Here is an 18,228-nt window from a genome sequence, read left to right on the forward strand (position 1 = left end):
CGGATGATTCGACTATTTTTTTTAAAAAAAAGTCACTTTTTACAATGGGAATACTTCGATAACTGGAGGTTGACATATAGTTACACCAAGATTCTCCATTATGGTACATTGAAAAAGCTCCCTAAAATTTTCAAAATCAGAAGCTCTTCTGGCAAAAACTGATAAAGGAATGTCGGAGCATCTTCTCACCTACATTGTTGAGGATCAAGGACAATTTTGCACTTTCCTCCTCTGCTTGATGTAAAAATGTGACACTACAAGAAACATAAATAATGCCAGCTCCAGCAGGCAATGAATGATATAAGACATCCTCCCCACTGTTGACAGCTCTGGAACAGACCAAAGAGGTTGAATAATCAAAACTTTACATATGGATTGACGGAACAGGATTCTCGAGTTTTATTCTTCCAGTACTGCAGCTACTGTGTGTTCAAACTTCATACTTCAAGTTTCAGAAGTGCATCCGACATAGCTTACGGCATTAAGTCCTGGGAGGTTATACACAGGCATCTCCACTGCGACAACCCTATGGTCATTCAAAGATGAGTAGATCTGTTGAAAATGTTCACTGATGCGTCAGTAAATGTACTACACAGAGGTGCTACGCAAGGAAGCATTTTCTTGAACTGATGATAACTTTTAAATGACAAGTTGCAACAGTAGTATACATTCTGTACTGACAAAGTTAACAAATAAGGGCCTAGGGAGTATAGATTTGCTACATTTAGTAATAAACACAAATGAAGTACTATAGCAAATTAATAACAGCAACTTATGAGATGATAGAGCCTACCACCAATATTCGACCCAATAAGGTGATTACCCTTTCAACATCTTCAGTGAAAGCTCCCTCACTTCCTTCAAAGAAAATGAGATATTTACACGGTTGGTATCAGCCAAAACAAATGTAATGTTTGATATAATGTTGTGAAATGCTTCTTCCAATTCTTCAAACTTCATAGACAGAAAATAGGTTGAAGGATTCAATAAAGCTCCCCATGGTTCAAGCTGCGTCGGTATTTCTATCAGCTTATGTTCTTTGTTTTCCACACGTTCACCCAACTCTTTTTCCAATTTGGCAGCCATAACAGCAGCCCGTGCAATGCATGTAGATGGAAGCTGCAAAGAATAAGGACCTCTCCTTGATGATCAATGAAGCAATAGAACAAGTGTGTATTAAAAATGCAATTTTGGTAAAGCATATTTTCCTGTTGGCACAAATACAGCTTATAAACAAAAATAAGCACTTGAGCTCACAAATTGCATCACCAAATTTTTGAGTGGTACACAATTAGCAGAATCTACAAAGACATATGTTGGCTGCTTATCGACGAGAATATCAAACGAGTTTAGAAGCACTTTCAAGTATGAAACCAGCTAACCAGACATATAATTGAGCTCCTATTGACCATATTAATAATATGCGCACCTTTATAATACAACCTAGCAACATCTGAGCAAGTTGCAGGAAAAAGAGGTGTAGCTAGCATCGAGAACTAAGAGTCCAAATTAAATATGCACATTGTTTTCAAAAGTTTAAAGTTCAAACCAGACTAACCTGTGCAAGTCGGGCAACATTAAGTCCAAAGCTCTTATCTGATGCTCCACTGACAACTTTATAAAGGAAAGTGACTTCTCCTTGGTCTAGCTTCTCAACGCTGAACTGTGTCTTTGTATCTGTAACTTCCAAGGATTTCTGTGATGTCAGATAGGATACATGGTATGCCCCGACCGAACATTTAAATTCTTTCTGGATATCCATTATTTTAGGGTAGTGAGTGACAAAAAGAACCATGCATTTCTTCTCCTTAAGAAGATAATGTAGAGTTGCATAAGCGATGGCAACACCATCGTGTGTGCTTGTGCCTCGCCCAAGCTCATCAATAATAACCAGGGAGCACGAGGAGCAATTTTGTAGTATGTGAGAAGTTTCACTCAGCTCTTCAAAAAAGGTGCTTGATCCTTGCTGGATACCATCAGAAGCACCCATACGAGTGTAAATTCCATCAACCACATGCAACCTTGCTGAAGATGCTGGTACAAAGGAACCAACCTAGAGAAATCAGAGGCACTTCTTTGTGAAACAACTGTGGAAATTCAGATCAAGAAACTAAAAGAAAGAATGCAAGATGCCTTGAACTTCCCTCATTCCCATTGAACAAAGAAAAATAGGAGATAGAGGACAACCAAATAAAATAGATTGTTGCATTCATATCACAAGGAAATCAACCTCATCAACAAATATTAATTCCAGATATGAGTGCATTATTAAACTCATTAAGAGGTAATTGCAGTAGTATCCTTATCTTTGCACAAGGAACCAGAGAGTTAAACATCATAACAATGGACAGATATCAGCGGAACATCTTTTACAGAAATGTTTTCAATCAGCAATATCAAAATGACTATAAAGCAATTTATGCCTGGATGACAGTGCATCTCAGTTACAAAATATTTCCATAAACCGAAATTGTTTACGCAAAAATTAAATCAGGTGCTCACTTGTATGCATAATCATGCAGATAAGAGACCTACATATACCTGGGCCATAATAGCTATTAGTGCAACTTGGCGAATATAGCAACTCTTGCCACCCATGTTTGGTCCTGTAATGATCTGACAATACTCACCATCTGCATGCAGGTTGGTGTCATTAGGAACAAAACTCTCACCCAATACAGAATCCAGAACCTGAAGGGACAATTCATCATAGTCAAAATATGTTTAACAGATTGTGTAAGGCAAAGATTGGAAAGTTTCTATGTTAAAACTAATATATGTTACCCAATCAAGCGACCTTGATATTTTCTTTGTTATCTCCTTTCGAAGGAAAAAAAAAAGAGAACTCTCCATTGACAAAAATATCAGGTAAAAGGTATCGACCTAACTACGGTCACCACATTGAATGCCCAGTATAATACCGAGACTAAGGTTGCCACATCTTGCCATCCCAATTTCCATATTAGCAGAAATCTTTGCTTCCCATTTCTCTTGGTAGTTTTCTTTTCATTCTGTTTTTCGTTCTTGTAGTTCCTTCACATTTAAAATCTAAACTGAAGCATTAGCATATCATCTCCAGTTCAATGGCCACTCATCTACTGCACACAACCTTTTAGAGCAACCTCAAGAAAAGGCAATTCAACATTTAAAAATGAACTTATGGTTTGCTTCAGAAGGTGAAGATAGAGAGATGCTGCAAGAGGCCTTTGCAGTCCAAACTTGTGATTTCAAATAATTAGATACTATATACATTCACCGTGTTCTCATAGATGGGAAGGCCATAAATTTTGTATAGATGCAGAGGTTGATGAACAACGATGTCAATTGTGCTTCAGAAGGTGAAGATAGGGAGATGCTGCAAGAGGCTTTGCAGTCGAAACTTGTGATTTCCAATAATTTTAGATGCTATATACATTCACCGTGTTCTCATAGATGGGAAGGCCATAAATTTTGTATAGATGCAGAGACTGATGAACAACAATGTCAATTATGCATTTTCCCTCGCCCTCAGATATTGAAGGCAAATAGAAAATACAGTTATTTACTCACCGGATGGCGACCGCCTTTGATATAAATTTGACTTGGCTCTTCATCATTAACAAACACTGGTCGCACATAATTCTGCCAATATCATTACATAATGAACGTCAATCTGGAATGAACTGCGGTAAGAACAGTCTTTAAATAATCTTGACTTAAGATTACCTGGTTTCTTGAAAGAGTAGCAAGTGAATACAAACAGTCCAAGGCTGCTAGAGAATGAACAGCTGCTTGAAAATGAGAGTAGTATTTACCAAATCCCATTAAAAAGTTGTCCCAGGTAGTCCTGCAGACAACTGCAAGTTCTTCTTTAGCAAGCAATAACTCGTCTAGGGCTTTTAAGACTTCAGGGGGATGATATCGAGTAGTTTTCTTGGTGCTACTAATTTTTACCCAATTTGAAGGAACCCTTGCATCTGAAGTCAGCTGCAATCACAACAGGGACATCATTTCATGCCAAGGGAGAGAGGAGGTTAAAAAGCCAGACAGAAGCTGTTCTGAGCTTTAACAACTTAGCACGTGCAGTTGTGTATATCAGATATAAGAAGAGATGGAAATCTGGAAATCCAAGCCATCTAGCAATGAGCAACTTCAAGGATAACAAACAGATCATAGTTTATTATTTAACTACATAAAAACAAATAACAATTGTTAGTTCGACACCTGTAAGAACAAAGATACTTCCTTAGGGAGATCCATTATTAGGTAATGCAGGAAATTGTCGTTACGGGTTGCAAAGGAATTTAACTTTGTCACTATACAATTAAAATAGTACTACCAGCATCAAATTTTAACCTTGAGAAATTCTTTAGATAAAAAAGCTCTGAACATGCAAATACCAGAACTCCATACTCATTGAAATGGACCAACTGTTAAAAAAAATTTGATTTCATGAAATATGAATATGAGTCTTTCACAAACATTAAGAAAATTGAAAATTGAGAATGTTAACAAGAAAACAAGTTAGCATAGGATAAAATGAGTTAAAAGATTAGGACCAAATTACATATCTAACAATAAAGTAGAAAATTGGAATTGGTGGATGCAGCATGCTGGGCATATGTCAGTTAAGATTAGATGATAAGAGAAGTGTTTGCTGTCACACCTTTACTTTAGAGATAATTTAATCATCTTAACAAAATGTTAAACTTTTTTCCTTTAAAAAAAAAAACTTGAGAAATAAATTACTTCTATTAAGTGTGTTGTCCCAGATATTGTCTTAAATTCCAAGTTGCGAATACCAAGCTGCTTTCGGAACTGAACAATTAATGCGTCCAACTTCTCTTTTGCCATATTGACAACTGTATGACCCCTAGCAACCTGGAATAGAAAACTAGGGTCACACAATGAGAAAATATATTTGCTTGATCAAAATCAACACTCTATACCTCAGGAAACTGATCGTTGGAAGCAAGAAATAAATTCAACAAATCGCCTTGATCAGCAGCATCCTTGTTAAGACAAGATAGAAGTTTCACAGCATTAGCAATTATAGCAGAAGATGATGCCATACAAATTAGCCTTCTTAGCAGAGCAGACTTCACAGTTCTCTCTTGTGACAACACATGGTCATCATCCTCAACATGAAGCTTCTGTAGTTGCTTTCCAGATGTCAACATACCTTGAATGACCCCAATGAACTGTAGTAATAAACTTTATGCATCAGTAAGAAAGTAGTTAATGTAATACTGGAAAGATGCCAAGTCATGATACTGTAGTAGTAAACTTTAAGCATCAGCAAGAATGTAGCCAATGTAGTAGTGGATAGATGCCAAGTCGGCAAGTCATGATACAAAAGTATCATGAATGAGGATAAGGAGGATGGGAATCAAGTCTGGAAGCTATTTTCTGAAAAGAACCAACTTATATCGACCAAGATCAAAAACCGGTGAATACCTAAGGTCCTAAACTGATCAGTTTTAGCCCATTTTAACACATTATTGATCTTAAAAAGGAAAATTTAGGCTGGTAAGACTCATTTCAATGACTCCCAACTCCTAGGATTCACCAAGTAATAGTCATTAACTACTGGGAAGACATGATAATCATATATTCAGATTACCTCTGTTGCTGTAGCTGTGCAGTGAAAAATTCTTGTTATTCCTCTTTGAACATCAGGTACCTTTCCTAACATCATCAAGACAGAGGAAAGAACAAAATTTAGCTCAGGTTGCATAACGGGATTGCAGGAACTTCCCACTTCTAGTCCAAGTCTGTTCTGTGTATTTCTACATGATCCCATAGACTGTGCAATCTCAGAAACCGCATCAAGACGAGCAGATATCAAGTTTCTATCACGTAAGGGATGAGTCAACTGCAAGAATTTCAAGCTTTAACAAATAAAAGATACCATATTGGAAGAACAGCACAACATATGCAGTCAAATCTAACAGTACGCGTCTAGCCACATGAGAACTTTAAAATTTCTCCTTTTCTTCACATATAGTCATTGTTTTGAAGAAAAAAAAAAGCCTTAATGCCTGAGCTCCCTCCTAAACAGAATATAACTAGGATCCCCTTAGACTCAGCCTAGGTGACCGTCTTATCATCTCATATCATATTTTAGTATGTAGATTGACTTTAAAATTCAAAATTATTATGCATGTTAATAATTAGTAGATTCTAATAGCTTATTATAGTTCTTAACAAGAATGCATTACAGCATTAGTTTATCATTTAAATTGTAGGTATTAATTTGAATTTTGCACGTCTTCTCTAACATAAATTTCTTTTATATATTTATTTTTAACCGTCTTGAATTATGGGTGTCTGCCTAGCACCTAGGTTCTACATGATCCCTTATCCACCGTCTACCACCTAAAATCTTTTAAAACCTAGCTTATAATGTTAGTTGCATAAAGTTTGATACGAATGTGCATGCACAAGTATGTTTCTGCAGGTCCATATATCTAAATAATCTTACCCAGTGTTTAAAAAGTCTTGAACCAAATGATGTACATGTGTTGTTCATGGCTTGGAGAAGTGATCCTTCCATAGAACCATCATAGTTATTCTTCAGTACCTGAAAATAACCTCTTCATGAAGATTTCTGGAACAATATCAAACCAAGACTAATAGTAGAGGAACCAAATATCAGGTAACTTTATGATATATGTGAATTTAAATGTGCTGTAGAAGTTTCAAACAAAACAAAAGCAAAAACTAAAAAGAAAAAAGAAAAAGGATTGTATCCCTTAAGAGAACTCAGGTGCATCCTTTAGTCAGAAAGCACTTGCTACAAGTTGAGATATAATTCTAAAATGAAGAAAGCACATAAATTCTGAAATTGACAAGATTGATATATTAATTACATTTTTTAACAAGATCTAACAGAAAAAAGCTATGCAGCAAAAAGTTCTGTAAAGAGGAAATGAATTTCACAAAAATATGGACAGTTTTAAGGACTACCTCGAGCTGATGAAGTGCATTTGCTGATAAAGTCATCTCAATGTTACTAGAAAAGGGCCGGAATGAAGCACCGAGACATATGACCCTTTCCAGACCAAACTCCTTGAGGTGCCGAATAGTCAACGCCAGCGCCTGAATAACTAACTCAGGCATGCCCAAAATGCCCTGCAAAAATCGTTAAAGAAACATGCAGTCCAAGTTGTATCAAATAATAGAGCTCCTCGATGCAATTGTGATGGTTTGATTGAAGGATTTAAGAGAAGAAGGTTAAAGATATATCTTTAACAGTTCAATGAAATAGCATGAGAAAAGACGTTCATAGGATATGAATATTAGAATAATTAAATTCATATTGAAGAAGTTATCATACCTCAATTCCATAAAGATTGTTTTCCTCTTTCCTTATCCCTACCATTTCTGTACCATGTTCAGCATTCACAGCCTCATCACTTATTCTCTCATATAAAGACATCACATCAGCAAGTGCACCACCATCATTAAAACAATCACGTGAGGTGTGCTCAACTCGGACATTTGATGTAGGTCCAGCATATGCCAACAGTAACTAAAAATAATTAGAACAAAAATTAAAGCAACTAAATAAAACCTCCATGAGCAATGAGCAAAAGAGAGCTCAAGAACACGCAATAAAAAATAGCATATGTGGCATAATTAAGATGGTCAACCTCTAACAACTTGGTGGAAACGTGATGAATAAACTTATAAGCATTGAACCGTAGCTTGTTTAGCTCATACAACCATACAAGTCAATGGAGGACAATTGCACGATAACAAATTGTAGGGTGCAACCCATTCAGATGGGGAGTGGCACCATTCACAGTAGTCGTGAGTGGGGAGCAGTTTTGAAGCTTCCTCTGTTAATATTTAAAGCAGTTCCGACAGAAAAGTGGTACTTTTGCCACTTAATCTTTATATGGAAAAAAATAAGTGAACATTATTAGCTAAAATATTGCCTTACCTTTTACATCTAAACCATCATGAAACAGATCAACTCAATAAAACTCTTGAAATGGTAAGAAGCAACTCGAAACTCTGGAAATGACCGTAAAAAAATTCTGGCAAAAGATAATAGCAATAATAATAGACACCTTCTCTGTTGCGGTCGAGAGTGGTTTCCCTAGAAGAATCTCAGCAGGAGACAAGCTCAGAATCACGGCCTCAAGTCCCGATCTCATCGCATTGTCATTAAACTCCCCATGAATAACTTCCCCAGTCGAAACCTCCACAGCAAGAATCCCAACCCGTACATCAAACTCCCTGCTTCCAACCAACACCTCCTTCTCCACAACACAAAGAAGGTAATTCCCGCCCTCCGCCCCTGCCCCTTCCTCCATTCCGGCCCCCATGTCCTCCGCCGCCTCGATCGTCGCCTTCGTATACAGCGCCGACAACCCCCTCGAGAAGGGCCCGAGCCGGTTCGCCCCGTGCGCCTTGATCGCCGCCGTCTCCGTCTGCTTCACCACCCCGACCTTGTACCCGGCCCCGACGAGCCTCCTCACGTGGAATTGCAACCTAAACGTCGGGACGCTCGCGGTGAGGAAATTACGATCGACGTGAGCGAAGATTCCGAGAACCCTAGCGGCGATCTCGGCGTCGTCGCCGAAGAACCGGTACTTGTACCCGACCTCGATCATCAAGAGGACGTCAGGATAGGCTGACTTGAGATCGAGGACTTGGAGTTCGAGGGGGGTGTACTTAGGGTTTTGCGGGAGGGTTTTGGGAGAGGAGGATGAGGAGGGGGGTTCGAGGAGTTTGGCGAGGAATTTTTCGTGGAGGGAAGGGTTGGAAGAGGGGATTAACGTTTTGGGTTTCTTGGAGGAAGGGGAAGGGGTTTGGGTTTGGAGGCGCTTAGAAGGGGAGAAGGAGACGGTGCCGGAGATCTTGGGGGATGATTTGGGGAGCGGTGGAGGAGGTGGCGAAGATTGGGAAGCTACGGGCGAGGGTTTGGGGGCGAAGAAGCGGGAGATGGTTTGCTGCTTTGGCTTCCCCATGGGAGATGGGAGAGAGGAAGAAAGGGCGGGAAGAGCAAGGGCCAAGGAGAGGGGTTTAATACTAACGTCGAAAGGAAGAAGGCGGTACGTGAGCCGGGGAGTGGATCCGCTGTGGAGGACCCAACCGCGCACACCAATTAGGTTGTGCATGAGTTCGGTTTGAATTATCCTAACCTAGCGCGGATTCGGTGCAGACTGGTCGGTGCGAGTAGGTCGGACATACGGGTACGTGTTCATTGTCAGTTTCATATCATCAACATACAAGAAGAAACCCATGCGATTGTTGCTAATACTTGAGAAGAACAGTATGTTCTGATATTTATTTACGCATATAAATCGATGCATGAACAAATAATAAATTTGTCTCTTGAGTGGTAATTAAGTGAAAACTTACGATAATCATATGTTTTATTCTACTCACTCTACTGCTAGTTCACAATGATGAGTTTAAACAAAATAGACATTATATTTTTGTTTTATATATCTTATCTTTTGAAATGTATCACTGAGTTGCCAACCATGTTCAGCTCAAGGAAGTGAGTACTTTCTTTCAAATATGTATATCAAAATGCAAGCTTATCAACTTGAAAACCTAGTATTTTGACAGATCTATAGAAAGAAGCATTGGAGACTGTTTTATGGTGAATGAGAGACTGGCTTCTTTCCAGTGCAATTTGTTATAGATGCTTATATGTAGTTATCTCTGCCGTGCTACATCGTAGTCACTGATAAATAAGAGTAAATAGAATAACAATAGATTAGCAAAATTAATATCAATATCAAATAAAAAATTCAGAATTAAAATGTTAGACGTAGATATCTTTTAATACCTAAATTAATCACAAACAAGAACTTTAAATATATGTAAATTATATTAAAATATATATATGTGATTTGGGGATGTGCCTACATTGGTGACTATGAAAATCTTCAACCATTAGTATAAATGCAAACACAATATTTTTAAACTTTTAATTCAGTAGAGATGCAAATACAAAAGGTTTAGAAATCTCCGATCTCTTTTAAATACAATAAAGGAGTGCTCTCTTATAGAGCCCTCTCCTTTTGTAAAATTTTCTCTCTTAGACTTTTGTACACATACAAATCCGATCGCGGCAGGCCATTCAAACGGGTGGATGGAACACCCATGCATAAGTGCAAAAATTGTTCTGCAAAATGTTCGAACGGTCGAACAGCGTCTGAAAGCCAATGGCCATTAGAAACCCATTCAAAGATCTTTCAAACACCTGTCTTTTCAAACTCTTTAGTTATCGAACATCTTCATCTAGTTCAAACGAAGATAAACGTCATTCAAGTGACAGGACATAAATCTAGAATGACAACAATCTATAATCAACCCGTTGGAATGATTTTTCTTAGTTCGAGCTAATTTTCAATAACCTCAATACTAGAATATTGTTACCCAATACTTGTAAAATCAATTATAGAATTTTTTATATAAACAATAGCATGCATGACTGAACATTTTAGATGCCTAAATTTATAAACTGTCGTCCTTAATACTCAATAATTTTCTAATATCTTAATTGTAAGCTTTTTAGCCGAATCTCAATTCATTCTCTCGCAATTCATCATTAAGTACTTAATGTGCTAACGAATAAATTAAGACTCAAATTTAAGCAACAAAATATAAACCAAGTTGAGATTTAAATGAAAAGACGCAGTCATAATATAGACGTCAAATGCTATTTCATTTGATGCAAGCTCACACAATAAGAAGAAACGATATATATATATATATATTAACGTACAATTTCCGACGAACATCGTATCGAACAAATAGAGTTGAAGAAATAAATGGACATTATCGTGATATATAACTCCCATCCCCACCTTCTTCTCTTAATAAACGTGGCTTCCCCCCAAACCTCACGTAGCTAAGCAACTGCACTGAAACTCAAGAGGATGGAACACAACAATGGCGACGAAGAAGCTTCATTTCCTTTCCTTTTCCTTCTCAAATTTCTTTCTTTTTTAAAAAAGAAAAAAAGAAAAAAAAATTAAAAGAAGTTAAATAACTTACTGCAATCCTTCTATTTTCCTGCACGAAAAAACTTGCAACACCCCATTGGACCCCCCGGCCACGAGCACTCCGTCCTCATCCTTCTCCCCTGTTATCCCTTGCCTCCAACTCACCGCGCTCACGAACTCGTTCCTCTCCCTCCTCTCACCGAAGCTTCGCACCCAGATCGGCACCCCCCATCTAAGATCGTACACGTACACCTCGTTGCTCTCGGACCCACTCGCGATCAGGCCCCCGCCCCTCCACACGCCCATCCCCACGAAGCTCCTCCCGTTCACGTGACCCCGGTACTCCCTCACCTCCCTCCCTGATTCCCACTCCCACAGCCGGTGGGTTCCGTCCGCCGCTGACGTCACCGCCTTCCCCTCCCCCGCGAACCGCACGTACGTCACCGCCCGCGAGTGTCCCTCGAGATTCGCGACGGGGCCCCTCCCGATGGATCGCACGTCGTACATGTGGGCCTTGCGGTCCGCGCCGCCGACGGCTAGCCAGGGCCCTCCGTCCGGGTCGAACTCGACGCAGCATACGGCGGCGCCGCCGCCTGCTCGGGCGACCTCCCACCCGGCGGCGGGGCTGCGCGTGTCCCACACGTGGGCGGCCCCGTCGTCGGATCCGGAGGCTCCGAGGCGGCCATCTGGGGAGTAGTCGACGCTCCAGACACGGCGTCCCGCGTGCTCGTCGCGCTCCGCGACGACGGCGCGCCGCTCCAGGTCGTACTCCGTCACCACCCCGTCGTAGTCGCCGCATCCCACCACACCGCCGCTCCGCCACCGCACGCTGCTCAGCTTCGCCGGCACACAGAGGTACGCCTCGCAAGCCGACGTGTGGTCTTTAAAAATCGTCCCCGGCTCCTCCTCCTCCTCCTCTGGTAGTAAACTACCGACGCTGTAGACTCGTATCCTCCTGGCGATGCCGCCGGTGGCGAAGAGGCGGCCGGAGGGGTCGAAGTCGATGGAGCCGATGGCGTCGGAGGAGGCGATGGACGCGGAGGCTTCGGAGGAGACTACGGTGGAGAGGTGGAAGTCCCATCGGCAGCGAGGCGGGTCTTCTAACAGGTCCTCAACAGGAGGAGGAGGAAGAGGAGGAGGAGGAGGAGACGAAGAGGACATGGACCATTCACAGAGAGGAGGGAGAGGGCGGTGGTGGCATGAGGCGGTGTTTGAAAAGATCGTACTAGCCATATAATAGGGAAGAAGAGAGATATAGTAAGAGGAATATTATACTGATTAATATATTGGAATGGAATGGGCGGATCTACGTGGTGTCGTTGTTTTCTTAGTTTGGTCTCGCTCGGATGACTAGAGAGAAAGATGTGTCTTAATTGAGACCTTGTTATTGTTAAACAATTATTTATTGAAAAAAACAATTACCTGTATAGTACGGAATAATCATATTTCTAGAGTGTTTGAAAATATAGCATTGTGATTTTTTTTATAATTATTCATGCACCAAGGTTACACATAGGTTGAATAAAAAATTAATCTTATCTAAGTATAAAGGCACTAAGGTTTCATTAAACTTTAGCAAATATATTAAGCCGTTTAATTTAGACTTCAAGTTGTGTGTCTCGTTAAACTATTACTCTAAATTAAACTAAGTCATCATATCATTATGCCACTAAGCTGCTCATCTAAACCAACCGTATTACCGAATCATATCATTGAACTAAATTACTAAATAATTTTTTTATAATAATTATTTAAAGTTCGGTCGATCGCATAACCTTTTTTGGTGTTGAAAAGGTTACTGCCAACTCGATCTCGTTGTATAACCTTTTTTACATGCATGCATCGTCTCTAGATGGTGTGCAACCTCGGGTGCATGGATTATTACTCGACAGAGCTGTACTATGATGTACGTCAACATCCTGGAACTGTTACTTTGATTAACAAATGATATTGATAACAACGTAGTTAGCATTAACAAGGAACAAGGAAAGAAAAGAGTAAGGAGTAGGAGAACGAGAAGGAGAAGGGAATAATATATATCCTTGGACGAAGTAGTAGTGGAAACTTGTGGGCCCCGAGTCCTCCGGATTGGCGGGCCGCCGGGTGGAATTGGAAATGGAGGCCATGGTCCACTCTACTGCAACACGCCGGACACCTGTGCCCCACCCAAGTAGAAACTTATTATTAGGGGCGCGAAAGAGAAATCGGAGGATCTGCTGCAACCACGGAGTGCAGGAAACGCCTGTCCTCGATCGTAGCTCTTCTTCGTTTCCGGACGCGGTGAGCTCCTACATCCACGGTCCACGGGCGCAGAGGGCCGACGTGGAGATGGGGAGGAACGAGAGGTGGACGGTTCTTCGCGGCGATTGCAGTGGGACCCAACGTGGCACTATATCTATATCTATATCTATATCTATATTTATATTTATATTTATATACAAACTTGAACTATATATTTTTTTTAGTGGTGACCATTTTGGTAACGTGGGGAAATGTACGCCTGTCGCAATTCTCCTACCACTACTTTCTGGGCCCTCTCTCTCTCTCTCGTGAACGTGAGATCGTAGTAAGTTACATTTGACGCTATTTCTCTACAAATAAGTCTACGTGAAAATGAGTTATATTTCAAAAATAATTAACTATTTGACACTAAATGATAATGATAATAATAACTGAGAGTTACTATAACGATGTAACGACTAATTGACCACCCGTCCAACAATTACCGAGGCATATTTTGATTATTTTAGAGCTTTTTATAAAATATTTTATAATCCGGCTGTAGTTGTTCTCTCAATAGGTTTTCTGACAGAAAATTAATTAGTGAATAATAATAATAATAATATTAATTAAGAAGGAAAAGAGACAGGAGAGACCCACTTGTCTCGCTGTCGGGGGAACTTTCGGCGTATAGTAAAATAGCTGAGCTGCCAGTGGATCCACAGCCTTGAATATTGGATGCTGCCAGATTTATTGCAACAAAAAAGATGTGACCTCTGAGGCCAAGCCTTTTTCTACATTTTATTTTCTCTTTTTTTTTAAATATTTTTTAGGGATTTTAATTGAGTTTTTGACTAAATTAGACCTTAGCCCTAACCGATTAATTTATTTATATACATAGAATAAATTAATGCTACAGTGAATTAAATCTCGTTGGGTGATAAATTTAAATAGTAATATGTAATTTTCAAAAATATTCATATTATATATGTATATATAAGATGAAACTTTAAGATACGTGAACGACGTGAAGGCACGTACGTCAGCAAGATGAGAACCATGGAATAATGGAGCAATTCGTTTGACTGGGTCTAACTAAACTCGCCAACCTAATGGGAGGTTGCAAGTAGTCAACTAATTAACTAATTAATAAAGGGGGGTATTACTGTAGCACGACGGTGCTAACCTTAATTAGATGAGATTTCCAACTACAACCCACCTGCCACTAAACCTCTCGCACGTTTACGAACTGCCGTATCCAATTATCCATACCGTAGATAGCAAGAATTTATTCCTAGATTGTATTCACACTATATATGGATGGTATTTGGGTAAATTACAGGAGACTCTTCCATTATGGGAAGAGAGGAATATGGAAAATAAATTTTTATAAATCACACCCTATATTTTGCCTATTTTATTATTCGTACCCCGTCTTTGGGGATTTTATAACCTGATCCTTCTTTTTCTTTATAATGTTCATTTAACACACTGAGTTAACTTAACCTAACCATAATCAAACTGAATGATACGAGAAAGAGAATATTCTGTTATAATCCACTATGTAATTTATAACATTCCTAAATTACTCTTATATTTATCTCTAATTTTATTCATAACTTGAACATTTGTACTTGTTTTTTTTTTTTCAAACCATGGAGAACATCACCTAAATGCCAAGCCAATCTTAGAGTTTCCAAACTCCAAGCTATGAGATCTTAGAGCTCCCCAAATGCTAAATCGATTTTGTTGCTTGCGACCTGAAAGATGGGGAAGGAGATGAAAAAAAAAAAAAAGGTTTGAACTAGAGAGATGGAAAAACATAGGTAAAGTTAGCAGAAGCTTCTAAGGCTCGTACATGATAGGGATTTTAAGGGATTCTTGTGGGTTGTGGATTTTGATATAATTTTGTGAGGTAGGGTTTACTTATAGATAAGAGGATTTAGATTTCGTGGGGTTATGGTTTAGTTTGAGAAAGAAGAATTTTTTAGGGATTTAGGTTATGACAGAAACTTTTAAGGATACTTTAGTAATCTTTGAATTAGAGTCACATAAACTATATAACATGATTAATGTCAGTTAACTAAAGTAACATTAGAGTGTTAAATAAACATTATAGAAAAATGAAGGGTCGTGTTATAAAATTTCTAAAGACAGGATATAAATCACAAAATAGACAAAATATAGGGTATAATTTATAAAATTCTCTTTTTTATATTTATCCATGCGAGTGTAATGGTCCGAGTTGCTCTTCTTTATATAGTTTGTGAAAAGCGAGTTAAGGAGTGTACGTAACGGCATGGGCATATATACTTGCTTTTAAGTGACATTATCCAATCTGGTATTCTGGTTCAAGTCGATAGATAAGACTGCCATGTAGGTATATATGCATGAGATGGCTAATGGCGTGGAGGTGTATATGTTCTCCTCTCTCATGGCCTCCTAACACCGACAATTTAGAGGCCCCCATTAGAAGGCTAGGTGGCATCTTCCATCACCACATAGGATTTGTGGCCAAACCTTGGTCTCTCTGTAGATCATTAGGTGCAATGCATGGCAATTTTTCTTAACTCGTGTACAATTAATTTGTTGATCTCTTTCTCGAGACCCTATTAATGAGTCACTGCTCATCATCTAATATCTGAAAAATGTGGGGAAAAGAGCACAGTAGGAGGAGTCTTCTATAACGTGGTTCATACTTAATGGTCTTAATTCCAGTGTTGTCTCACTCTGTTGAGGTCAAATGAGGAACATAGAAGAATGTCAGAAATTTCATAGGAAAAAATTCCACCATATTTCTGGTTTTATCATCTGTAAATTATCGGTTTGCCGACCGCTGGTCATGCCTGATCAAGGTTTGATGTTTATAAGCAGATGATATTTCAATCTCATACGCAAAAATTTGCCGTCATATTAGGTAATGTTGATACATTGTAGTGCTTGTCCAAATAGATACTGAATCTGAGATGCTTAGAAAAAAAAAACAAATGATAAGTTTATTTTGTCAGAGAAATGGAACAATAATTTACAAATTAAATCTTCTGCTAATTGGATCTATTGAGCCTCAAGAACAACACTATGTCCAGTGCTCTTCCATATCCTTTTCTCTTCCATTTTTTCTCTTGCACTGACAGCCTCATTCCATTGGTTTGAAGCTGCATACAAATTTGATACAAGTGCATAAACTCCACCCTCACTTGTTTCTGAATGCATTATTCTCTCCATCACCTTCTCAGCTGATTCAATGTCATCCCAAATTCTATAACCACCAAGCAAAGCTCCCCACATTGCAATGTCGGGTTTATAAGGCATCTCCTTCATCACCTCCTGTGCTTCTTCGATGTGGCCACTGCGGCAGAGCAAATCAATCAAACACCCGTAGTGTTCAATTTTCGGTTTGATGTTAAATTCCCTCTCCATTGAATCAAAAATATTTTGGCCTTCTTTGACAAGTCCTCCGTGACTGCATGCAAATAATATGCTCATAAATGTGAAGTCGTTAAGCATTAGACCTTCCTTTTTCATCAAGTTAAAGAGTTTCATGGCATCATTGATCCTTCCATGTGTTGCAAATGCTTTGATCATCACGTTCCAGCAGAAGACATCCTTTCTGACCATCTTGATGAAGATCAGAAATGCTCTGTCTATATCACCACACTTGGCATACATTTCAACTAATGAAGTGCCGACTATAGCGCCTAGCTGAAGCCCATCAGTTACCAAGTTGAAATGAATCCATTTCGCAATCTCTACTTCCCCCAGGTGAGCACAAGCAGATAGAGCAGAGACCAATGTGAAACCATCTGGAACTATTCTCTCTGATTGCATCTGCAGAAAGAGATCGAGCGCTTGACGAAATTTCCCACATCGAGTATAACTCGAAAGCATGCAATTCCAAGACACCACATTCCTCTCCGGCATTTTGTCGAACAACCTCCTTGCCCCACCAAGGTCACCGGAATCAGCTAAAATTCTCAGCATCACAGTCCAAGACACCACATTCTTAGCTGGCATTCTCCGAAACAAGTCTCGCGCACCTTTGACGTCCATAGCTCTAACACAACCAGAAAGCATCGAATTCCATGACACCAAGTCTCTCTCCGGCATCTCATCAAACAATCTCTGAGCAGACTCAATGTCACCAACATGAACATACTCCGATATCATCTTATTCCACAACCCTACTGATTTCACCACCAACCCATCAAAAATTTTCCGCCCATCAATCAATCTATCCAACTCTACATAGAAATTTAACAGTGAAATCCCAATTTCGGGAATTAGCTCGAACCCCTTCTTTATAACCCGGCAGTGAAGTGTCTTTCCGAACCCAAACCCTTCAAGGCGAGTACAAGCATCCAAGACATACGGGTAGGTGAAGCTATTGGGCATAAGACCTCTGTGAGGCATTTCGCCGAACAGCTTGATGGCATTCTCGTGGGGGCCATTGTAGGAGTAGCCCCGTATCATGGCGTTATAGAGAAGGACGTGAGGGTGGCATCGTGTCGTAGAGAAGAGGAGCTCCGCGTACCCCATGGATCCGAACTCGGTGGCGCGGCGGAGGAGGAGGGAGGAGAGGACGGGGAAGTCGAAGAGGGAGGAGGTGAGGAGGCGGCCATGGATCTGCTTCAGCTGTGGGAAGCTGCAATGGATTAGGAGATGTGGGACTAATCGCTCGAGGGAGAGGAAGGAACTGCGCATGTAATAATGCCTCACAAATCGTGCTTACTCCTTTGAAATGATCCGGACTTTTCGGCCGTTGCTTTCTCCGGCGATTAGAGATGCAAGGATTTGGTAATGGGCTGCACATCTAATTGGGCCGCAATTTATTCGATATTAATTTTTTTTTAAAATCTACTAATTACATCCCGATGCCCACTAACCGAGCAACAGACTGGCTTGCCAACACAGATAGAAATACACGATATAGATATACCTAGCAAGGGGCATATCCTGATACTTTGTTACGGCTCTTGTATTTTGATGCGCCATCGGTAATCCAGTACCACATGCCTCCTTTATTCAAATATATATATATATATATTTATACAGACAC

At 39.8% G+C, this 18,228-nt stretch overlaps 3 protein-coding genes across 3 annotated transcripts; all 3 read right to left on the reverse strand.

Moving 5' to 3' along the window:
• Window positions 1-37: 37 nt before the first annotated feature.
• LOC140773082 (DNA mismatch repair protein MSH3) lies at window positions 38-9,045 on the reverse strand. Its single transcript, XM_073115449.1, has 13 exons — window positions 8,058-9,045; window positions 7,319-7,513; window positions 6,949-7,113; window positions 6,464-6,562; window positions 5,603-5,854; window positions 4,929-5,180; window positions 4,729-4,860; window positions 3,706-3,966; window positions 3,550-3,621; window positions 2,542-2,691; window positions 1,559-2,053; window positions 794-1,119; window positions 38-552 (listed from the first exon to the last, which is right to left on the reverse strand). Exons 1-12 carry the CDS (start codon window positions 8,958-8,960, stop codon window positions 820-822), a joined length of 3,276 nt encoding a protein of 1,091 aa, XP_072971550.1. The 5' UTR covers window positions 8,961-9,045; the 3' UTR covers window positions 38-552; window positions 794-819.
• Window positions 9,046-10,968: 1,923 nt separating this feature from the next.
• Window positions 10,969-12,225, reverse strand: LOC140774059 (WD repeat-containing protein RUP1-like). Its single transcript, XM_073116898.1, has one exon. The coding sequence runs from the start codon at window positions 12,183-12,185 to the stop codon at window positions 11,001-11,003; it is 1,185 nt and encodes a 394-aa protein (XP_072972999.1). The 5' UTR covers window positions 12,186-12,225; the 3' UTR covers window positions 10,969-11,000.
• Window positions 12,226-16,080: 3,855 nt separating this feature from the next.
• On the reverse strand, window positions 16,081-18,005 carry LOC140771922 (pentatricopeptide repeat-containing protein At3g29230-like). Its single transcript, XM_073113761.1, has 2 exons — window positions 17,902-18,005; window positions 16,081-17,804 (listed from the first exon to the last, which is right to left on the reverse strand). The coding sequence occupies exons 1-2, from the start codon at window positions 17,980-17,982 to the stop codon at window positions 16,227-16,229; spliced, it is 1,659 nt and encodes a 552-aa protein (XP_072969862.1). The 5' UTR covers window positions 17,983-18,005; the 3' UTR covers window positions 16,081-16,226.
• Between the last annotated feature and the right edge of the window lie 223 nt (window positions 18,006-18,228).

This window comes from Typha angustifolia, chromosome 2 (genome assembly GCF_048772165.1).
Source record: "Typha angustifolia cultivar Huaian chromosome 2, ASM4877216v1, whole genome shotgun sequence".
In the NCBI taxonomy this organism is placed as follows: Eukaryota; Viridiplantae; Streptophyta; class Magnoliopsida; order Poales; family Typhaceae; genus Typha; species Typha angustifolia.

What these genes read in the sequence shown, in the direction of transcription:
- LOC140773082 (XM_073115449.1), bottom strand. Translation starts at nt 8,960, where the DNA reads ATGGGGAAGCCAAAGCAGCAAACCATCTCCCGCTTCTTCGCCCCCAAA. An exon ending in ATGCACTTCATCAGCTCGAG is followed by an intron (nt 6,563 to 6,948) that starts GTAGTCCTTAAA and finishes GGTTATTTTCAG; the next exon opens with GTACTGAAGAATAACTATGA. An exon ending in CTACTCTTTCAAGAAACCAG is followed by an intron (nt 3,622 to 3,705) that starts GTAATCTTAAGT and finishes TGATATTGGCAG; the next exon opens with AATTATGTGCGACCAGTGTT.
- LOC140774059 (XM_073116898.1), bottom strand. Translation starts at nt 12,185, where the DNA reads ATGGCTAGTACGATCTTTTCAAACACCGCCTCATGCCACCACCGCCCT.
- LOC140771922 (XM_073113761.1), bottom strand. Translation starts at nt 17,982, where the DNA reads ATGTGCAGCCCATTACCAAATCCTTGCATCTCTAATCGCCGGAGAAAG. An exon ending in GTCCGGATCATTTCAAAGGA is followed by an intron (nt 17,805 to 17,901) that starts GTAAGCACGATT and finishes AGCTTCCCACAG; the next exon opens with CTGAAGCAGATCCATGGCCG.